Source organism: Oncorhynchus kisutch, linkage group LG12, assembly GCF_002021735.2.
Source record: "Oncorhynchus kisutch isolate 150728-3 linkage group LG12, Okis_V2, whole genome shotgun sequence".
Taxonomy (NCBI): domain Eukaryota; kingdom Metazoa; phylum Chordata; class Actinopteri; order Salmoniformes; family Salmonidae; genus Oncorhynchus; species Oncorhynchus kisutch.
The window spans coordinates 26,876,377-26,901,010 of NC_034185.2; the positions used below are offsets into that span (position 1 = coordinate 26,876,377).

The window sequence follows — 24,634 nt, forward strand, 5'->3', positions numbered from 1 at the left end:
GTTTGGACCATGTCCTTAGAGGGCATCATGTTGTCTGGCTTATGGAGGTTAAACTGCGCCTCAGCTCCTGCATGGCCTTCCACTCGTCCAGACACATCTCCATGGCAACCTGGACCACCACCTCCCCCTCCACATCTGATGGTCTGTGATGAATGGGAGGGATATATAATACAAACATTACCACTACTAAAAATATAATTATACACCTGTTGCATTTTGCATCTTCCCAGTATAAATCAATGTTATTACCCCCCAAAATTGTTGTGTTGTGGTATGTGCGTGTGTTGTACCCCCCCTCCCATCTATCTCTTCTGTGTGTGTGTGTGTGTGACTCACTGATTCTCCACCTCCATCTCCACTGGCTGTTGGCTGCCCTCAGGAGACTGTAACCATGCTAAACCATCCATCACATCACTAGGACTTATAATCAAAAAATAATTTAAAACACATGTTTACTTTTGTAACTTATCTCCATGTGGTACTCACCCCATGGCTACAGGGTATTGAAAAGATCCCCAGTTCAAAGGTCCACGGGCCCATTCTCTTCTTCTCACAGGAGATGCCTCTGAAAGACAGGAAAACAACTTTACATTTACCATGTGGTAAACAAGGATGACACATGACTTGTACACCAAGTGTACAAATCTCTTTCGCAAGATTGATAAGCACTCACATTCCACTGTGGTGTTCATATTCTCCCTTGCCCCTCAGGTTGAAGCTACCTGTAGTATCTATGTTTCTCTATGCTCTTCTCCCCCCTCTCCCCCCTCGGACCCATCCGTCAGAGTCTGCATAATAGGCTGGCCTATGGAGAACATCAGTGGGGGTAGAGTTAATCTCTGTCTCACTGATGGTCCATATAATAAGACTATTTTTTTTACAAGGCGATGAACAATAAAAAGTTTGGCGTGAACACAAAAGTTTCAAGCTCATACGACAACCATTAGCCTGGGAGGTGATGAAGCAAGAAATCCATGTCTCCACCTACTTCTGGATGGAGTACTGCTGTGGGTGCTCCTCTTGGTTGGTCCTGCATTCCCCGTGGATGACTCTCCTTGTGCCCCTCTCAGCCTCCTCTCACCCCTCAACTCTCATTCTGGACTCCTCACCCTCGGGCATAACGTTTACCACCTAAAGAACATGGAGATTGAAATGAAATAGAGTCAAATAACTTGCTGTCCATGCATCTACAGATACAGGGCCTTCAGAAAGTATTCACACCCCTTGACTTTTTACACATTTTGTTGTGTGGCACAGCCTGAATTTTAAATGGATTACGTTGAGGTTTTGTGTCACTGGCCTACACAATACCCCATAATGTCAAAGTGGAATTACATTTTAGAATTTCTTACGAATGAATTAAAAATTAAAAGCTGAAGTGTCTTGAGTCTAAGTATTCAACCCCTTTGTTATGGCAAGCCTAAATAAGTTCAGGAGAAAAATGTGCTTAACAAGTCACATAATAAATTGTATGTGCAATAACAGCGTTTAACATGATTTTTGAATGACTACCTCATCCCTATACCCCACACATACAATTATCTGTAAGGTCCCTCAGTCGAGCGGTGAATTTCAAACACAGATTCAACCACAAAGACCAGGGAGGTTTTCCAATGACTCGCAAAAAATGGCATCTATTGGTAGATGGGTAAAATAAAAAATCAGACAATGAATATCCCTTTGAACATAGTGAAGTTATTAATTACACTTTGGATGGTGTATCAATACACCCAGTCACTACAAAGTTACAGACTTCCTTCCTAACTCAGTTGCAAGAGAGGAAGGAAACTGTTCAGGGATTTCACCATGAGGCCAATGGTGACTTTATAACAGTTACAGAGTGTAATGGTTGTGATAGGAGAAAACTGAGGATGGATCAACAACATTGTAGTTACTCCACAATACTAACCTAAATGACAGAGTGAAAAGAAGGAAGCCTGTACACAATACAAATATTCCAAAACATGGCACTGAAGTAAAACTACAAAAAATGTGGCAAAGATATGAACTTTATGTCCTGAATACAAAGTGTTATGTTTGGGGCAAATCCAACACAACACATCACTGAGTACCACTCTTCATATTTTCAAGCATGGTGATGGCTCCATCATGTTATAGGTATGCTTGTCATCGGCTAGGACTAAGAAGTTTTTTTTTGATAAAAAGAAACAGAATAGGGTTAAGCACAGGCAAAATCATAGAAGAACACCTGGTTCCGTCTGTTTTCCAACAGACACTGGGAGACAAATGTACCTTTCAGCAGGACAATAACCTAAAACACAAAGGCCAAATTATACACTGGAGTTGCTTACCAAGACGACATTGAATGTTCCAGGCCTTGTTACACTTTCGACTTAAATCGTCTTGAAAATCTATGGCAAGACTTAAAAATGGCAGTTCAGCAATGATCAACAACCAAGTTGACAGAGCTTGAAGAATATTAAAAATAATAATGTGAAAATATTGTACATTCCTGGTGTGTAAAGCTCTTAGAGACTTACCCAGAAACACTCACAGCTGTCATCGCTGCCAAATGTGACGTTCAGGAGTGCTCACAGGCAACAACACAAAAACAAGATCCCACAAAACACCGTGGGGAAATGGCTGCCTAAATATGATCCCCAATCAGAGACAATGATAAACAGCTGTCTCTGATTGGGAACCATACCAGGCCAACATAGAAAAAAACGACCTAGATTAGGAACACCCTCCCCCCCCTTGGCACACCGGGAAGAACGCCGTGCCCGGACTGGGCCTTGGCGCAGAGGATGGCCCCGTCTATGGAGCTGGGTTGAACGCCGCACCCGGACTGGGCACCAGGACTGGGCACAAGGCTCCGGCCTTGGAGCGGGACTGGACGCCGTGCCTGGACTGGACAACGGCGCAGAGGAAGGCTCCTGCCATGGAGCAGGACTGGAAGCCGTGCCTGGACTGGGCACCGGTGCAGAAGAAGGCTCCTGCCATGGAGCGGGGTTGGACGCCATGCCTGGACTGGGCACCGGCGCAGAGGAAGGCTCCGGCCTATGCACCGTCGTAGGAGGTTCCGGACTGTGGACCGTCGCAGGACGTTACGGACTGTGGACCGTAGCAGGAGGTTCTGGACTGTGGGCCGTCGTAGGAGGCTCCGGACTGTGGACCATCGCCGGAAGCTCTGGACTGGGGACCGTCACTGGAAGCTCTGGACTGGGGACTGTCCCCAAAAGCTCTGGACTGGGGACCGTCGCCGGAAGCTCTGGAATGAGAAGACGCACTGGAAGCCTAGTGCGTGGAGCCGTCACAGGTGGCACCGGACTGGGGGCACACACTTCAGGGCAAGTGCGAAGAGGAGACACAGGATGTACCGGACTGGGAAGGCGCACTGGAGGCCTAGTGCGTGCAGCCGGCACAGGTGGTACCGGACTGGTGACACACACTTCAGGGCAAGTGCGAGGAGCTGGCACAGGACGTACTGGGCTGTGGAGCCGTACTGGAGGTCTGGTGCGTAGAGCCGGCACATATTGTCCCGGACAGATGACACACTCCGTACGGCGAGTGCGGGGAGCTGGCACAGGACATACTGGGCTGTGAAGGTACTGGAGACTTGGTGCGTAGAGCCGGCACAGTTTTTACCAGACTGATAGCATGCTCCTCAGGATGAGTACGGAGAGATATCAAACTGATAACACGCTCCTTAGGGCGAATGTCGTGTATCATACACCAACACAACAACTCTCTCATTTCTCTCTCCTCCAATTTCTCCATCAACTCACTGACGGTCTCTGACTCTCTCCGTTCACTCTCCTCCAATTTCTCCCTCTTCTCCCAGACTGGCTCTGGTTCACTCCTTGGCTCCACCGACCACCCTGTGAATTTTTTTTTGCGGGCTGTCTTTTGGGCTTTCTATGTGGTCGCCGAACCCCGGCGTCGTCGCTGTCCTCCCTTCTCTCCTTGCGTCTGCTTCCAAGGAAGGCTTTCGTGTCCTGACATGATTTCCTCCCAAGTCCAGGATGTCTTCTCCTTTATTTCCTCCCAATCCCAGGATACCCTCTCCTCCCGGGCACGCTGCTTGGTCCTGTTGTGGTGGGATCTTCTGTCACGATCGTCGTAAGCATACTCGGACCAAAGCACAGCGCGATATGGGTTCCACATGTTTATTCAATGAAAAGCACAAAAACAATTAAAGAACAAATGAAACGTGATGTTCAGGAGTGCTCACAGGCAACAACACAAAAACAAGATCCCACAAAACACAGTGAGGAAATGGCTGCCTAAATATGATCCCCAATCAGAGACAACGATAAACAGCTGGTCAACATAGAACCATACCAGGCCAACAAAGAAAAAAACAACCTATATTAGGAGCACCCCCCCTAGTCACACCCCGACCTAACCAAAATAGAGAATAAAAAGGCTCTCTATGGTCAGGGCGTGACAGGGTGTGAATACTTACGTAAATTAGATTTTTCTGTATTTCATTTTCTATACATTTGCTAAAATCTCTAAACACATATTTTCACATCATCATTAAGGGGTATTGTATGTAGATGGGTGAGAGAAAATAAAAATGTAATCCATTTTTAATTCAAGCTGTAATACAACAAAATGTGGAATAAGTCAAGGGGTGTGAATACTTTCTGAAGGCATCTACTGTTAATGTGCCTTCTCAAATGGCTTATCACTTTGACTTTCGGTCCTCTGCTGAACTAGTCAGGTGTGTCACAATCATATCAGCATTTATTTCCTCATTGGGGGCAATTTTTCCCCCCCAAACATCTGCATGTATCAAACACACACAAACCTCTCAATGACAGATACATATTTTATGGCTTCAGAGTACATTCAAAACTCCCAATGGGCTGTCACTGGTGGCCATTCTGAGCAGTCTAGAACTATGACTATAACCTCATAAGAGTAAGACTGACCTGAAATACAACAAATCACTCTGATTTAATATCAGTGATATATCAGTATAAAGCTGCTTTCATTTTGAAAGATGCTAGCTAAATTACCTTTTTCCTTTAGGCTTCGGCTTTCTGGCTCTGTTTGAATGTGGCTTGATGGCTAGTTGTTTCTTGCATATGCGATTGGCTCTGGTCTAGGGGGCGGCATGCAGGCTGGGAGACAGGCTGCCTGTCAGGCTCTGTTAAGGACTTAAACGCCCCATGAGCGAAGAGACTGTTGCTGTCCTGGTGCTGAACTTCCGAATTCCGATTGCGTTGCTGTCCACTCCAGTGGTTCCGAATCGCCTCTATTAGCTAGTTTTTATTATTTTTTATTTTTATTTTTTTACATCGGACGATTGACAATACTTATTGTGAGGCATCAAAAATTCCTAACAACGCAAATACTTACAATATATAAATGCTACATTGGTGTAGGACCTAGGCTACTGTAGAAATGTGACCCCAGACGATGACTTGAGGCCCTTTGTCACTGAATCCCAACAGATAAAAGTGAGCTAGCCTACTGTAACCCAATGATGACACTATTGTCCCAGGTTGGGTGGCATATGTAAACAAGTTTCGCATTGAGAGGCAATCTAGTGTGTCTTTACTTGACTTTGAAGCATAAATCTCCTGGGGGGGGAAAAAGTACTTTATCAGTAAACTCCCCATGACTTTGAAAGGCTGTGTAGGACCCGCTGTCTCCCTCTCTCAAGAGGCTAACCTGGGTTACTGGCTATTAGATCTACGCGCAACTGTATGGTTTCCCCATTCATGAGGTGGGAGTGATTTCAGGAAGTGCATTTGGCCATTGTGCCACCAGTTAATATTTCACGACTCTCATATGGCTATTGTGTGTGCTTCTAAAATAACCCACCATCAGCATTACCCCGTCTTCCCCCTTAATCCCAGCACATGGTTACAGTCAAGTAGCCTACATAAATCAGGCGCCACGGATAGTGTAGTTAGAACTAGGAACACATGCACATCAGACGGCCGAGGCTTGCTGCTATTGCAGCAGGAGCAATAGGAATAGTCACTGGTCCGCGGTTAGTAAAAGGAGGGGAATGGCTTGAAACAAAAAAAGCAGAGATGATAAGTATATGACAGTTCTTGTTGCAAATTGCTGCAGTGCTCTTTTTATAGGTGTAGTGTATTCTCATTCGGATTGACTAAACTGGGCAACCGAGCCTCATGTCACATGTGCTTCATAGGAAGAAGCTGGGCATCTGCAAGCTGGATCTGGAGGAGGATGCTGCGGCAAATGATACACAGAGGGCTCAAAGCTTCTTTCTACTGGCTGGGCTTATTTGTTAGTAGGCATCCGGTTTTTTTCCTCACCGTTCCCGCAGTCTTAACCATCATTTTCGGATCTACCGTCCTGAGCAGATTCAAGCCCGAAACGGACATCGAGATACTGGTTGCCCCGACACACAGCTTTGCTAAAGTAGAGCGGAGTCTTGCGAACAGCCTTTTCCCCATCGACCAGTCAAAAAACAAGCTGTATTCCGACCTGCACACCCCCGGCAGATATGGCAGACTGATTCTGCTGGCCAAGTCTGGGGGAAATATACTGGAGCTAGCCGACCAGGTCCTGCAGGTTCACAAGCAGGTGCTGGATTTGCGGGTTAATTACAAGGGATTCAATTACACTTTCGCTCATCTCTGTGTCCTGAGCCATCAGGATCAGCGATGCCTCTTGGATGATATAATTACGATATTCGAAGATATCCGCTTAGCCATTCTATCGAATCACACTTTTTCAAAGGTGCCCGTGAACTATCCAAATACCACATTAAAGGTAAGACGGCGAGGATTTAGTTTTATAACACGATAGTCTACAATGTTTCCGCCGGCCGCGGGCATCAATTACCGATTTGAGTATCGTATGTGGTGACAGTTACCCTTAAAGAGAACATGACCGACGTGCGTTGCTACCCCAAACTCCGAATGACCTGGATTAGCAGTGGGACAATGTATCTGCAATGAGACCATAACCTACTGTCTGAAGCCTGCATTCATTTCTCAATGAGCAGTGGTTGTATTCACTCAGCCTCTTATGTAGACTGCGGATGTCTTCGTATATCAGGCAGGCAAGGCAAGGAAATACTCTGAATGGATTGAACAGCCAATGTAGGCTAGTTGTTAGCTGCAGGTTGTGAATTGGCTGCATGGCCCCTCACTGCTTCAATATAGAGGGAATGTCCCCCTTCTTATTTTGATGCAGTGTAGTTTTCCCTCTCCTGCACATATAGAATGACATTGCTGATCGACTAGTATGGAGCCTGCATCCTCTCCTCCCCTGTAAGATGTTGCTATGCCTCCTAAGTGTGTGCTGTGGTGCAGCCCTCTGCAGACGTATAGCAAGGCTGTTAGGCTACCTCTGCCTACCTCTATAGCCTACTGTCATTTTAGACAGTAGGCTATAAATTAGGTTAATGTTTTAATCAGATGTTACACAATTACAACAGGTAGCCTAATTTTACAACAGGTGACCAGATCTGTTGATAATACCATGACACATTGAGCACATGTAGTGAATGAGTGTGGAAAATAGAATATTGTGTATGATCTGCCTTGAGTAAGACTCACTATAGTGGGTGACATGGCTCGTTACTGAGTTGAAAACTGTTCTGTGCTAGGTCTTAAGTATCTTAAATTGTAAGGCACAAATCTAGCTAGTGTTGTATATCCTCCAATAAGAGAATCTCTAGTGGGAGGTAGCTAATCCTCCTGCACCAGGCCTAGCTGTGAGTAATGCACTGGGCCTGCTCTTTTCATTCAACCTGGGCTGTCCCTAAATCACTTCTAGATTGCACATCCTACCACTGTTCATTACTCTACATCCAAGGCCACTGTCTTCACTCACTTTGATTGCAGGCAATTGCCTCATTCCCTATGGCTCTGGCCCTTGTGCGCCCCGTGACACTAACCCCCAAGTTCCCGCTTTAAGGTTAGAATAAACTGACCTTCTTTTCCACCCCTCTTGGCAGATACTTCTACAACGCCATTCATTCGCCGTGTTGTGTCGCCTGCATCATTGATATTCCCCGTCTGTCTGTGCAGATTGTCTTGACACGTTTTTTTTGCTCTTCATTCAGTGCTTTGATGTCAGCTGGTGGCTTTATTAATTTGTTTACTAGTCTGATGCTAACCCAAGCCACAGCACTGCACTACTAATGTTAAATCCCTGAATGTTATGTCAGAATTTCATGGCTTCTGCTTGTATGAGGAGTCCTTGTGGTGTAGGGTTGATACTATGAATGTTCAGGCCCAGTGTTACTGAATATTCCATTTACATGATAATGATAGGGAATAAATGGCAATGATATCATGCAATTCCCTATTGTGCTGACAGTGTAAGTGATATTTAATTACAATACCCCATGGAATCCCACTCTTGCTGACGTTACACTTGTACAATCAACATAAAACATTGCATTGAAGAGATTCATTATTGGCTGTACAGTACAGTAGGTTACAGTACAGTGCAATAGCTGTAAACATAGATCAAATCAGGCCAGCTAGGGCCCTTGTCTGAAATGAACAAACAATGCTTTATTACATTTGCATCGTTTCACTATTGACTGACAAGTTAGCTGTTCATCCACTTGTCCAAGAGATCCATCTTCTCTGGAGGGCAGTCAAGTGGTGTCATATATCTCATCTCCACATATCAGTCATCTTCTGGGAGAATTATTGTCACTGCATCGCTATACTAGTGGAGCTCCAATCTAATAGGACACCTACAATATGCCCGTCTAAAAACAACTAGGAAGCCAGTGATTGGTTTAATGCATTTTTTATTCAACAGTGTTTAAGTAATCATACAGTACAGTGCATGTCGTCTGATTCTTTAGTAGCCGTAGTAATGGGACATTCTCAAGCATGAATCCAAGATACAAAGTTCAACTTTCTATAGTAGAAATAATGGGAATAGTTTGCCATAGCATCCATTTACTATTGCTTGGTAAGTATGATATACCATTTATCTTAATGTAAAATGTATCAAATATGGGAATTCATGCATATTGTAATGGTTGATTGGTGGGTTACTGTGTTCAAATCATTTTCAAGATTTAACCATAATCCACAATGAACTACAAATTACAACTGTTGCTAATATCAGCTAACAGAAACCAAACAGCATATCTCCAGGTATGCTCTGTAGGGACTTGAGATCCCTCTCTCAGTGTGTCTGATAGTAACCTGTCTGCTGTGCTCTCTCCCCCAGGATGGTCGTGTGTCCTTCATCGGCCACCAGCTGGGTGGAGTGGCCTTCTCGCCCAACAGCCGAGACCAGCAGGTGAAGTTTGCCCGGGCCATCCAGATCACCTACTACCTTCGCAACCATGGCCCCGTGGTGCAGGACGTCATCGCAGAGAAGTGGGAGAACGCCTTCTGCGCCCTCATCACACGCCTGTCCACGCTCAGCGAGGACCTGCACATCCAGTCTCTCACCTCCTTCAGCCTGTGGAGGGACTTCCACCAGACGGGAGTGCTGGCCAAAGGGGAGGTGCTGGTCAGCCTAGTGCTCCTTCTGCTGGCGGCCACCATCTCCAGCTCAATGAGGGACTGCCTGAGGGGAAAGCCCTTCCTGGGTCTGCTGGGTGTGCTCACAATAGCCATCGCCAACGTGACCTCCACTGGCATCTTCTTCATCTCCGACGGGAAGTTTAACTCCACGCTGCTGGGGATCCCATTCTTCTCCATGGGTGAGTGTGAAGCTGCTTAGCCTTATCAGCAGTGGCCATATTGCCTATTGGGGAGGGGATTAGGGTAATTGGCTGTTGTGGGCTTCCTCAAAGAGGAGCGCCCTGTGCTACACTGATTGTTTTCGGTTTGTTGTTGCAGTGTGTTGTAAATTTGCAAGTGTTTGTGTGCCTGCATATGTGTGTGTATTACAGCACATCCTTCAGGACAGTATAACAAGCTTGATATTTCCCAAACAATCAGAAAGCTTCTCATGGACACCATCTTCAGCTCCTAGCCCTCCATACAATTACTGCTATCATCCTCAGAGTTTCATCAGCACTTAGGCATTCAATCATCAATCAATGTATTACATTTTAATCAATATTCTTATCCTTTCTGGCCAACACACAAAATGCATACCTAGGGACGCATGCCATGGGAGAAGGGGAACGGTACCAGTGGTTAGGGGCAACCTTGCCATAAAAATACTCACAATCCATTGTCATCACTTTGGTTTAGGCCACAGTCGCCACACCCGTCCTCCCAAGGAATCCCCGCCTGCACATACTGTAGTAGGGGGATCCCCTGAATGAAATAGACAAGCATTTATACCTGTCCTACGCCCGAAATTACAACGAGGCAAACCTGGGACTTGCAGAGAGGAAAATACATTCAAGAACAACAAATCTCAACAGTTCAAACCCGTTACATCTACAAACATCACTATCATAATTGTCCCATTGTCGGTGGAGGGTATAAACGTTTCCCAGCAGAATTGTCCTCTAATTTCTACTCAAACCGTTCTAAGCCACAGTATCACGAGGAGATCTCCTGTGTACGTGGCTTCTGCCTTATAACCTATTTTCCCAGTCTGAAAGGTTCAGAGGTCAGTCAAGCCCTGCAGGCTGAGACTACTCTAAGTAAGAAGCAGGAACAGGAGGCAAAGGCATCTTGGTGACCTCGGTTGTGTCTCACCAGGGAAGGAGACAGAGTCAGGGAGGAATGGAGGAGGACGAACATAGGCAGGGAGGAACTTAAATACATGTGACAGGTCCTCCGAGACGACAGATGTCCACCACCCACCTCCTGGGATGACACTATAGTGTAAAGACTGTACTTGAGTCCATCCTGTAGTTATCCTCAAAATGAATAAAACATAATTATCAACAGACTCAAAGTCCAAAATTATCTTTTAATTCTGTAATATTAAATCATCTGACAAATTGTACTTGAACCAATTTCACTTTCTCCTAGAGAAAGTCAGACCTCAACCATTCAACAATAGTTTTTGGACTGGGATAAAACCTACAGGTTGGCAGTTAACACTCACCACGCCAGTGGACAACCGTAAGATGAGACAGCCGGACAGAGTCTTAACACAGTGCACCTTTTCATGTCTTTCCCCAACTATGTATATCTGGGATGTCATCTTAGTGAAGCCAATTACTGTAGCGCTGAGCTTGTCAGTTCTCCTCTTCCTGGGTAGCTAGGGGAAAAAAGGGAGGGGGCTTTGTACCAGGACTAATGAAACATACATGACACAGACACATTGGCAGGGCACTGCCTCCCATTCTATCTCTCTGCTCCAAATGAGCTGTGGATATCGTCCTCACCTACTGTATGCTGTACCTCACCCACACACTATTTAATTTACTGCACTGTAAATGAGTACTTACTTTCTGCAGTTCTTCTAATGATTCCTCTGTGTTGGAAAATATGGAATTTTTTATCCCAGAAAGAGTTGACTCACAATCCTAGAACATAAATCATATCAAGAATGGAGCAAATTAAAATATCTTGACACTGTGTGTATGCTAAACAGAATGGTTCTACAGGCAAGCACAGTGGCCTTTGTGGGAGTTTCACTCCATTTCAATGTCATTTCTCTCGTTTCATGCCTACTGAACACCACCCTGGAAAAACTGTGCCTTAGTAAATTCCTATACCTAATACTTGTATCTAGGGCTGTTATAGTGACTGTATTACCGCCACACTGGCAGTCACGAGTCATGACCACAGTCAAATTCCACGTGACTGTTTAGTCGTGGAAACTAGGCTTCTTCAAGCTCTGATACTGCTGATGATCATTCGTAGCCAACCAAACTTTAAACTGCCAGGTACTCAGCACTCTATTATCCCTCTAATCATTCTGATAGCGATGCAAATGTTTTCCAAAATCAATTCAAACACTTCATGAGAGCTCATGAGCTCATGTTGCGCAACATTTCTATAGTCTATGCAATTGCATGAGAAAACAGTGATGGCCTCTATTAAAAAGAGGAGGATCCCATCAGCTTATATAGGCTAGGCCTCCTGAATTTATTTATCAACTTTCCTAATATGAAGCATATTGCTTTGATTTACAACAGGAGTATAGCCTACCTGGCTGGCATGAAAATGAACCAAGGGAAAAGGTCCTCCATTTTGCTATTTAAGTGCATAGACATATTTTTTTCCATTGCCCCTGTTCCAAGACAGGTGCAAGAGAATGGTCCATTATAGATCAAACTAATTTCACACATACAGTATATTATTGTGAGGACAGAGGCTGGGAGACGATGATGACAGGTGTGCGTAAGGGAAGCAGGAGCAGGCGTAACAGTTCCCCCCTCTAGGGGCGCCTGATGAGCTGTCTGAGGCACCCCCGGTTCCTTCGGCAGCGGCACCCGGACCCGACGTCACCCCCCCCCCCCCCCCCAAAAAAAACTCCCTGACGCTTCCGATATTGGTGTCTGCATTCTGTGAGGACAGACGCTGGGAGACGAGAAGCAAGTACAGGGAGTGAAGATTTAATGGATAAACGGACATATAACAAAACAAGAACAGCGTCTGAAAAGGGGGAGCAAAACAACATGAATGCAGACACAGGGAAGAAATATCAGGAAGTGACAGATATAGGGGAGGCTAGAGGTCGACCGATTATGATTTTTCAACGCCGATACCGATTATTGGAGGACCAAAAAAAGCCGATACTGATTAATCGGCTGGTATTTACATATACATATACAGTGCCTTGCGAAAGTATTCGGCCCCCTTGAACTTTGCGACCTTTTGCCACATTTCAGGCTTCAAACATGAAGATATAAAACTGTATTTTTTTGTGAAGAATCAACAACAAGTGGGACACAATCATGAAGTGGAACGACATTTATTGGATATTTCAAACTTTTTTAACAAATCAAAAACTGAAAAATTGGGCGTGCAAAATTATTCAGCCCCCTTAAGTTAATACTTTGTAGCGCCACCTTTTGCTGCGATTACAGCTGTAAGTCGCTTGGGGTATGTCTCTATCAGTTTTGCACATCGAGAGACTGAAATTTTTTCCCATTCCTCCTTGCAAAACAGCTCGAGCTCAGTGAGGTTGGATGGAGAGCATTTGTGAACAGCAGTTTTCAGTTCTTTCCACAGATTCTCGATTGGATTCAGGTCTGGACTTTGACTTGGCCATTCTAACACCTGGATATGTTTATTTTTGAACCATTCCATTGTAGATTTTGCTTTATGTTTTGGATCATTGTCTTGTTGGAAGACAAATCTCCGTCCCAGTCTCAGGTCTTTTGCAGACTCCATCAGGTTTTCTTCCAGAATGGTCCTGTATTTGGCTCCATCCATCTTCCCATCAATTATAACCATCTTCCCTGTCCCTGCTGAAGAAAAGCAGGCCCAAACCATGATGCTGCCACCACCATGTTTGACAGGCCACACAAGGGGGAAATTCGAGGCCTGGTGAGAATATTATCAAGTGCTTGTCAAATTGTGAATGAGAGACTGATAAAGTGTGTCATTAGAGTTTCATCATGCAGCCTTAGAATGTATTAAAAATCTAAACATATAGCACAACTTTTGTATCACAACTAAAGTTGCATAAATAACTTTAAATTAGGCATACAGGAGGACCTGTTCCTTTGATAACTGCTCAAAGTAGAATAGCCGCATGTATGCACTTCCCTGGAAATCGTTTGGAGAAAATATCCTTTCTATTTTATTCAGCTATGTTCGATTGTATTCTTCATCCTACAAAATAATGAAAAATAATGCCACGGAATTCAAAGCAAATGTTGTCTGTTAAATGAACTAGTGCAGTCTACAGCCATATGGCATTGCCAGATCAGGGCCTAACATAAGGACAACTCAGAGTATGCTATTCTGTTCTTCTGAAAGAGACTACATTTTCTTCATATCATGTTTCTTCAGACCTGTCTAAAATAAATAATGACTTTAGGCTATATCAAATGGATTTATTAGGCCTTTTAAAATGTGCCTCATTTCAGGAAATTAGGCGAATGTTGCACGTCACTATATCATAGGAGCGGCATTTGAACGTAAACGTTTATTTTTTATCAAAATGCTTTCTGGAACATGTCAACTTTAATGTGCCTTAATAAAAACTTGTATTCCATCCATAAATTCTAATAAAATTCTTACATTTCTAGCCTAGTTAGTTTAGCCATGGAAAAAGACAGGAACCTTCCCGCTAGCTTTTGTATCAGAGATACAAAGATAATGGATAGTCTGGACATTCTGGGAGATAAGTTTGGATTAGTCTGCCATGTAACATGCTTCTGTCTATAACGTGAGCTGTTCGGTGTGTGTTGACAGTCCTTTCTACCGTGATGTTTTTGAAAGATATAACATTAGCCACCGAGATCTACAAAAGTTGTGCTACTTTTCTCAACAACATTGATACCTTGAATTTAGCAGGTGCTGTCGACAGATCAGTTGGAAAAATTGAACAGGCTACTTTCTACCCACACCCCCGTCAGTGTGAACCGAAGTGATTTGTCACAATGCTGGCAAAAGAAGATGAACTGTAGCTACAAACAGTTAAATGGTTCCAGTCTGCCGCCATCCATTTATACGGGTGAGAGTCTACAGTAGCTACATGTTCAGATATATGTTTTTAATTTGGTCAGAAAGTCGTTATTATTGCAAGTCAAAGCATACTGTTAGTTAGCTAGCAAACGTTAGCTTGCTGGCTCGCTAGCTAACGTTACATGTATGATCTGTGTAGTAATATTATTTGGATCAGAAATCCAGTTGCATTGCTAGTTACAGCCTAATGTTAGCTAGATGTGGCTTGGGGGTGGTTATAGAATTTCCTTCACATTAACCATCAATTTAGACAAGTGTGTTGGATAAGCGTCATCTAATATTTCCTACGCTTTCTTTTTTTGATATTGCTACTATGTAAGTAACAACTTCACTGTACCATTTACACCTTCTGTATCCTGTGCATGGGATAAATAAACTTAGATTTGATTTGATATAGGGTGTGTTTACCACATGGCCTCACATGTGAATCCTTAAAGAGATGGTTGGGGCTAATGCTTAAGAAGGTGTGAACGATTCTGAGTGGGTGTAGACAAAGAAGAGCTCCCCAGTAGGTGTACCAAAACATTCAAGGGCCATTTTCTTAAAAGTGGTGTTACGAGTTTATCAACTTTCAAAGCAGAATTACTTTTCCATTGTTCCTCAACTGCAGTGTATGATATACCATTTTCTAGCTCTGAGTCTCTACTTTTATCCATTGTAAAAAACACAACTTCAAATTTTGCTACATAAGCCCAAATCGAGGCTTTCGGTGTTCCAAAAGTCTGCATCAGTGGCTTGTAGGCTGTGCATGGAAGCCAGGAGATGCTAAACATGTTTATGTTAATTAACGGTCAATTACTGTGAGACCGGCAGTTATTTGCTTGACAATCACCAGCTGACAAAATGTCATGACCGCCACAGCCCCACTTGTATCTCATTCCCATCTTCATTTTGAAAGTGCTCCCCTGCACACGCCATGCTTCCTCTCCATAGTCCACAGTCAGATCAATCACAGTTAATAGTTCTCTACAGGAGGGCCTTTCTGATTTACAGTGTTTTGCATTTTCCTTTCTGGGCAACACCATTCTGGAGGCATTGATTTTATCCCGCAGGCTCTGATGAATAGTGACACTGGACACGGCTGTTCACACAACGTTGTGAACAGGGCTCCTCTGGGACCCAGTCGGCCGCTGATGGACTGGAACAACTGATGACACATTCATAAATATTATTGTCATGAACGTAGGATGATTATTATGATGTGACATGTGACAACTTCATAGCCGTTGTGATTATTGCCATAGGGAATAAGATATTCTTTAGGCCTTGATTAACAAGAACCAATTAATTGTGCTCAGATGAGTGTCCCGGAACAGATGTCCAATCAGAGATAGTGAAATAGTTACGAGAAACATTCCGAGAGAACCCCATGGTGAATAACTTCAGGATGAGGGGATGGCCATTTATTTAAGCAATGTATGTCAATGCAGACAGTTGGTTGTTCTATCTACAGTATATAGTCAAGTTAGAATCATTTTAATTTTTGAGTAGCAACACGGAAGATATGTTTTGTTGGAAAAAGCCAGTCCACCAGGACCAATGAGAATGGAAAAGAAAGCAGTAGGAAATGCTACAGCTAATGTGTTTGGTTCCTAATGATCACACTGATTAATTACCATGAGTGAACGTGGGATTTACAGAGAAGAGGGAATAACACTGTCGCATGTCTGGTTCAGGAGTGATTTTTATTAGTAGTGTGGTGGTTATTATCATTCATGATCAAAAGGTCCATGGAATTAATGAATAGATGTCCCATATGACTACACCACTAAAGAGAGCCACCACATTTACTCATTCCACATAAACACATTCATTCCTAAGAGCAGTGGAAGCAATAGAATAATGTAGGTTTATAGGCAGCTATTTCACTTCTTGGGCTAATTTGTCAGTGCTGTTGCGTCAAAGACAAGTCATTCGTATTCAGTGCTGTGCTACTGCTGCCACCAACTTTGAGTCAGTCGCCTCATCCAGGATGAGTGTGAAACAGACAGACACTTGGTGGGTGTATCGTGCTAGTATAGGCAGCCCAGAAAGCTCTTCCTCAGTACATCAGCTCATTGATCCAACTCATTACTGTTACAGGCCTTAGACTGGGGATGAACGTGTGCTGCATGTACACACAAATAGACCTATTGCCTCACACACACAGAGACACACAAACACAGAGACACACAAACACATACACACCAGTCGTGACCCATCTTTCAGGGCATGTGGGGCAGAGATTTAAAAAAAAATATATATATCTATATATTTTTTTACCCATCTACCAATAGGTGCCCTTTATTTATTTATATATATATATAATGGTAACCTATTGGTAGATGGGTAAACATAATATACATCTAATATCCGTTTGAGCATGGTGAAGTTATAAATTACACTTTGGATGGTGTATCAATACACCCAGTCACCACAAAGATACAAGCGTCCTTCGTAACTCAGTTGCCGGGATTTCACCATGAGGCCAAATGTGACTTTAAAACAGCTATAGAGTTTAATGGTTGTAATAGGAGAAAAGTGAGGATGGAACAACAACATTGTAGTTACTCCACAATACTAACCTAATTGACGGAGTGAAAAGAAGGAAGCCTGTACAGAATAAAACATTTTAAAACATCCTAGTGGAAAACTTGGTTCAGTCTGCTTTCCACCAGACACTTGGAGATTAAATCACCTTTTAGCAGGACAATAACCTAAAACACAAGGCCAAATCTACACTAGAGTTGTTTACCAAGAAGACCGTGAATGTTCCTGAGTGGCCGAATTACAGTTTTGACTTAAATGTACTTGAAAATCTATGGCAAGACCTGAAAATGGTTCTCTAGCAATGATCAACAACCAATTGGACAGAGCAAAGAAAGAGTTTGGAAAATAATAATGTGCAAATGCTGCACAATCCAGGTGAGGAAAGCTCTTAGAGACTTACCCAGAAAGACTCAGCTGTAATCACTGTCAAAGGTGCTTTTTCAAAGTATTGACTCAGGGTTGTCCTAGCTTCAGGGGGAAGTTGGAAATCCACAATTGAAGAGTTTGGATTGTGCTGAGCGGAGCTGTCCTCCGCTAGGGGTGGGAGGACCAACAGACCGGAGGTGGCAGAACGAAGTGGGGTGTAGGGTTTGAGCATAGCCTGAAGGTAGGGAGGGGCAGTTCATCTTGCTGCTCTGTAGGCAAGTACCATAGTCTTGTTGTGGATGCAAGCTTTGCCTGGAAGCCAGTGGAGTGTGTGGAGGAGCAGGGTGACATGGGAGAACTTGAGAAGGTTAAACACCAGGCAGGCTTCAACATTCTGGATAAATTGCAGGGGTTTGATGGCACAAGTGGGGAGCCCAGCCAACAGCGTGTCTCAGTAGTCCAGATAGGAGATGACAAGTGCCTGGATTAGGCCATCATTGTAAATCAGACTTGCCCAGTTAAATAAAAGTACATTTTTAAAATTACATTTAAATATCTAACAAGTCATATCTAACAATTTCACAACATATACCAAATACACACAAATCTAAGTAAAGGAATGGAATCAACTGGTTGATGGACTGTGAATAATGTTATGTCTATCTCCCAGGAAATTACAAAAGAAATAGCTCATACTAGAAGATCTCATGTCAAGTGTTATTGAAGTGTTGTGGTTGCAGGTTCACCTGCCTCATCTAAAGCCTATTATTTTAGCGTTTTGCTATATGCCACCAAGTGCTAACACTTATCACTCATCCAACTAGAGTGCAAACCAGTACTTTTGGATCTTTGACATCCACTTGTATTGATCATATCTTCACTAAGGCTGCAGAGTTTAGCTCCAAAGCAATATCAGTTCCTATTGGTTGTAGTGACCATAACAATAACATGCAATAACATGGAAAGCCAAAGTGCCAAAGATTGCGCCTAAAGTCATTTATAAGAGTTCATATGAGTTTCCTCATGACTCTTTTGTTGAAGATGTAAAACATGTATGTTGGTCTGATGTGTGTGAGGAAGTGAATCCAGATGCAGCACTGGAAGTATTTGTAAAAGTATTCATGACAATTGTTGCCAAGTATGCACCTGTTAAGGAAATTAACTGTGAGAACAGTTAGAGCCCTCTTGATTGATGATAAATATAAAAATTGTATGGTTCAAAGAAATTATGCAAACAAGTCAGGCTGCTCAGCTGATTGGTTGACATATTGTTGACATACTGACTAAATTGGATCAATTACATTCCCAAACCAAGATACATGTCATAAAACAATGGAAAAAGACTTTGGAGCAGGGTTTCCGTTATGAAAATGTGGCGGGACATTTAACCGGCAGCATTTAAATTTACCAGACATTTGAGAAGTGTACCGGACCCATATGCATTGGGTGCATAACCTGATTAGGGCGTCCACCCACAGTGCTCAGAATGACAGAAATCACATTTAGTTTATGGTAATTAATCTTAGCAGAACATGCAAGTCGAAGAGGCAATGATGTGTGCTTTTACCGCGCACTATTCCTCATCCAAGAAGATGAACAGCAAAATCACTAGCCTATGCATAGGCGGAGCGTGAGTTTCAAGTTTGAGGAAGCACATTTTCACCATAAAAATCCTCCTTTATAATAAAGCATTCCATGCATCACATTTTCAGATTCATGTAAAATAGCCTTCTATTCGTAATGCAATGAGTAGATTTGATAGTCATAATTTAGGATAGTAACTCAATTCTTGTTCGCAGCAAGACCGTTCAATGCATGACTGAATATAGTGTAGAGGCTGGGATAGGGGCAATATCAGATCTGTTTATTCTTTATTCTTTCTTAGCACTGGAAAAACACATTTAATGCAATTTTACTGCACTTTATATGACTGGAGACATTAGCAGAATCTTTTTTAACACAACAAATTACAGCGTAGCCTACTCTCCTGACGACATTGTCCATATAATAGGCCTACGAGAAGGGGAGACACGAATAGAATATGATGTCCATCTAAACTGGAAAAGGAAATTATTGTCCAAAAACAAACTTTTAAGTGGCACTGACCCAAAAATGACAAAGTGTATATGCGTGGTGCGCACTCACTGGGGACATGGCCGATGAGCTCGGTTGGTACCAATAAGATAGGCCATATGCCTAGTGTTGTTCACTCAATTAAGGTGAGCATTTTGATAACTAAAAGACAGATTAGAGTCTTTTCATTGTCTTCTCTTATTTTTCATTGTCTTCTCTTATTTTGAAATATTGCAAAACCCCTGGGCCTCTCTACTTTTCACTGACAGTAGCAACTCAACACTAATCTCTTTGGTATTTGCTTTGTGCAGCCTTTCCTTCTGACTGTAGACAATGTGATTTAAAACAATGCCATTTTTTAAGGCTAGGGGAAGCTAACGATCCTCTGTGGCCAAATCATGCTTTAGTAGCCTATTTTGTATTTATTTATGTATAGCCAGGAGTAGGCTAATTAGGTTATATAATTATGGCAATTGAATTTACTTAGGGAAAGCTTAGCTTCCCCTGGCCTTATAGACGCGCTACCTATGAGCCTATGTCAATCTGCTACACCCCATAGTAGAAAAGTTGGCCTATTTTATTGGTCAGCTTTTCGAGAAAGAAATATCCCAAACAGTACAATGGATCCCAAATTCATACAACCAGTAGGCCTAGACTACATAAAAGAAAACATTAAAAATGAATCTGATGCAACAGATAAACTATTATTTCTTAACATTATTAGCGCAGAAATGCGCACAAGGCAGTAGGCTACGAAGGAATGTGCATTTGGCTACCAGACAATGAAAGTTGAAAACCAATAGAACATGAGAGAAATAAACTACTGGTTTCAACCGGCATATGGACGTCTGTATAAATAATTGCCTCCACCGATATGGTAGGATTTTGCCTTGACGTAAGGTAAAACATGACTCATATGTAGCAAAACGTTCAGGTTTCAAACAATTAAGTTGCTATATGTTTTCAAAATGCATACTGCCTCCAGCATACTGCCTCCAATTACCAGTTGAGAAATACAAATATTAGCAATTAATCGAGGCCCCAGAAATATTTTGAACACATGATTGCATTAAGAATGACTGTGCAATGACTGGGCTTATAAAAGCGCTGGTTGGCAAATTTTCTGCTAGAAGGCACTGTACATACCGAACATGCACACACAGCTTCTCTAACATCAGATAGATACAGTGGGATGTCCCTCAGCGAAGTTGCCTTGGGCGTTACTCTTCTCTATTTTTTTTAAACTAATTATTTGCCACTCCTCATACACTCCTCATACACAAAGCTAGAATGACTACTATACATGACCAAATGAATGTGCACACTTGCTCGTCTAACATCTCATTCCCAAATCATGGACATTATGGAAGTTGATTCCCCTTTGCTGCTATAACAGCCTCCACTCTTCTGGGAAGGCCTTCCACTAGATGTTGGAACATTGCTGCGGGGACTTGCTTCTATTCAGCCACAAGAGCATTAGTTAGGTCGGGGTCCTGATGTTGGCCGATATCGGCCTGGCTCGCAGTCGGTGTTCCAATTTATCCCAAAGGTGTTCGATGGGATTGAGGTCAGGGCTCTGTGCAGGCCAGTCAAGTTCTTCCTCACTAATCTCGAAGCCATTTCTTTATGGACCTCCCTTTGTGCATGTGGGCATTGTCATGCTGAAACAGGAAAGGGCCTTCCCCAAACTGTTTCCACAATGTTGGAAGCACAGAATAGTCTAGAATGTCATTGTATGCAGTAGCGTTAAGATTTCCCTTCACTGGAACGAAGGGGCCTAGCTCGAACCACGAAAAACAGCCCCAGACCATTTTTCCTCCTTCACCAAACTTTACAGTTTGCATTATGCATTGGGGCAGGTAGCATTCTCCTGGCATCTGCCAACCCCAGATCTGTCCATTGGTCTGCCAGATGATGAAGCGTGATTCATTACTCCAGAGAACTCGTTTCCACTGCTCCAGAGTTCAATAGCGGCGAACTTTACAGCACTCCAGCCGACGCTTGGCATTGTGCATGGTGATCTTAGGCTTGTGTGCGGCTGCTTGGCCATGGAAACCCATTTCATGATGCTCCCGGCGAACAGTTATTGTGCTGACATTGCTTCCAGAGGCAGTTTGGAACTCGGTAGCGAGTGTTGCAACCGAGGACAGAAGATTTTTACGCACTACGCACTTCAGCACTGCGGTCCTGTTTTGTGTGCTTGTGTGGCCTACCACTTCACAGCTGAGCTATTGCTACTCCTAGATGCTTCCACTTCACAACAATAGCACTTACAGTTGACCGGGGCAGCTCTAGCAGGGCAGAAATTTGTCGAACTGACTTGTTGGAAAAGTGGCATCCTATGACTGTGCCACGTTGAAAGTCTGAGCTCTTCAGTACGGCCATTCTACTGCCAATGTTTGTCTATGGAGTTTGCATGACTGTGTGCTCATTTTTATACACCTGTCAACAATGGGTGTGGCTGAAATAGCGAATACCATTCATTTGAAGGGATGTCCACATACTTAAGTATATATAGTGTATATACAGTATGCGGATGATTCCACACTACATGTCACCACCCAAGCCAGTGAGCTAACTGGAATTCTAAATAAGGAGTTACAGTCAGTATCAGAATGGGTGATTAATAATAAACTGGTCTTAAATTAATCTAAAACGAAAAGCATTGTATTTGGCTCAAAACATTCTCTAAGACCTACACCTCAGCTGGAGTTGTACATAAAGGGTGTGAGCATTGATCAAGTTGGGGAAGCTAAACTCCTAGCTACAACAATGGATGATCAATTATTATGGTCAAGTCATATTGACAAAGTTGTGGTGAAGATTGGGAGGGGTATGTCTGTTATTCAGGCTCTGGTCTTGTCCCATCTTGATTACTGTCCAGTAATATGGTCAAGTGCAACAAAGAATAGACCGAGCTGCAGCTGCCTCAAATAGAGGGCAGCACGCCTTGCCCTTAACTGCACGTGCAGAACATCAACAACATGCATGCCAGTCTTTCCTGGTTGAGGGTTGACGAGAGATTAACTGTTCTCTTCTAGTTTTCATGAGAAGTATTGCTCTAATGAAATTTCCAGATTGTCATAATCAAATACAATTCAGCTCAGACAACCATATATATGCCACAGGGACTTCACAGTCCCCAAGTCCAAAGGGAATTCACTGGAACGCACAGTATTATACAGATCCTTCCATCTCCAATTACTCAGGAAAACAGCAAAATTGCCTTAAAAAAAAGATTAAACAACATTTCATGGAACGGCAGGGACTGTGAGGACACACGCACACACACGCACGCACACACACACACACACACAGCAACACACATTATTTTGCTGGTGTTGTATTGTTTGTACTATCATTTCTGTTGTTGTTGTATTGTTTTTATAGTGTTCTATTAATGAATGTGTGTGACGGTCCTTGTCTATCAGTATATATGTGTTTTGTTACTTGTCATGTTTTATGTTTTGTGTGGACCCCAGGAAGAATTAACCAATGAACACTCTCTCTCTCTCTTCCACTCTCACAGTTTTCTGTATGTGAAAGAGAGTCAGACCAAAATGCGGCGTGGCTATTTGCGATCCATGTTTAATGAAACAAAGTAAACACGATCAAATACAAAAACAAATAAACGTAACACGTAAACCCAAACAGCCTCATACTGGTGCAAAGTAACACAGCGACAGAACAAGGACAATCACCCACAAAAACCCAACACCAAACAGGCTACCTAAATATGGTTCCCAATCAGAGACAATGACGAACACCTGCCTCTGATTGAGAACCATATCAGGCCATACATAGAACTAGACAAACTAGACATGTAACATAGAATGCCCACTCAGCTCACACCCTGACCAACCAAAACATAGAAACATACAAAGCAAACTATGGTCAGGGTGTGACACAAACACAAACACACACACACACACACATACACACAGAGAGAGAAAGATTCACACAAACTTAATTTATCTTGCAGAGCAAACCAAAATATATACATTTAGTGGATAGGAAAGTGTATGTGTTGAACAAAACCTATTGATCTGCTCCAAGGAGAGCGAAAAATATTCAGGAAGACATTAGATACATTCTGATAGAGCTGCTTATCACTGATGTCCTCAAGCATGACATATTACATGTCATTAAGCTAGCAGCTATTTCATTTCCCATTGCCGTGTTGGACCAGGAAGCAGAGAGATTTCAGGGCAATGTGGCAGCAACCTAAGTTAGAATGGCATTTCCATGTTCACCCAGGCAGAGAGAGAAACCACTCACCATGCAATATGGTTAGATGATGCATACTTTCCTCTACCTGAACTTTTACCAATACAGTACTTGGGTCTGTATGTTTTGCCCAAATTCATTCACATCTTAACTTTGGTTTTATGCCTGTCTAAATACATAATAAACTCAGAGGAGCAGTTTGTCAAATGTCTCTTTTCTGTATGTTCTTACCATTTACTCCAGTTTACAGAAGTAAGAATTAGCCAGATGCTGTTTTAAGTGATCTGTTTGTGGTATGTGAGAAGGCGAGTATTGACTGGGGAGGAAGCGACTTTATAGATGAGAATCAATGCAGTGGTATGTATGTTAGGGTAATCCATCTTTAATTGAACTGTTAGCAGGAAATGTGCTTTGACGTCACAGATCTGTTCCTTCCAGGTCTATAGTTCTATTGGCCTCTCAAGACAGATTGCCAAGTTCACAAGACAACAGCTTCCATGTTTTGTGTCTAGATGTCAATGGATAATAAAGTTGTATTCTGTTCCATTCTATTCTAGACAAATAACTATGTTGATACTGTACGTTTTATAGTCGGTTTCACCAATTACTTTTTGAGAACGTTTCAAACAAGTCATCTTAAATCCCCCATTGTTCCCACATGTCACTTGCTGTGGTGAAATCATGTCATCTCTTGTGGATATGTCTGAATAGCTCCTTTATTTGGTCATCTCAGAAGTAGAAGCTTTAAATGAAAAGCAGTAATGTTACCAGAGACTGCTGAGGCAATCATTAAGACTCTCCACCCCATGCAGCACAGTATGACATCTTAGAGCACCAGTTTCAATCAAACTGAATCCAATGAATTGCTCTTAAATGTATATGACCCAAACACTCTGCCCAATGGCCCATAACTGGACTACTTTTTTCAGTACCTCCGTAAAATGTTTACA

General features: G+C 42.9%; 1 protein-coding gene across 1 annotated transcript in view; it reads left to right on the forward strand.

The window, feature by feature from the left end:
* Positions 1-5,917: 5,917 nt before the first annotated feature.
* Positions 5,918-24,634, forward strand: part of ptchd4 (patched domain containing 4) — a 46,811-nt gene continuing 28,094 nt past the window's right edge. The window contains exons 1-2 of the mRNA XM_020497399.2: positions 5,918-6,723; positions 9,157-9,637. Coding sequence (XP_020352988.2) covers positions 6,124-6,723; positions 9,157-9,637 — 1,081 coding nt within the window. The 5' untranslated portion in view covers positions 5,918-6,123. The remainder of the gene's footprint in view (positions 6,724-9,156; positions 9,638-24,634) is intronic.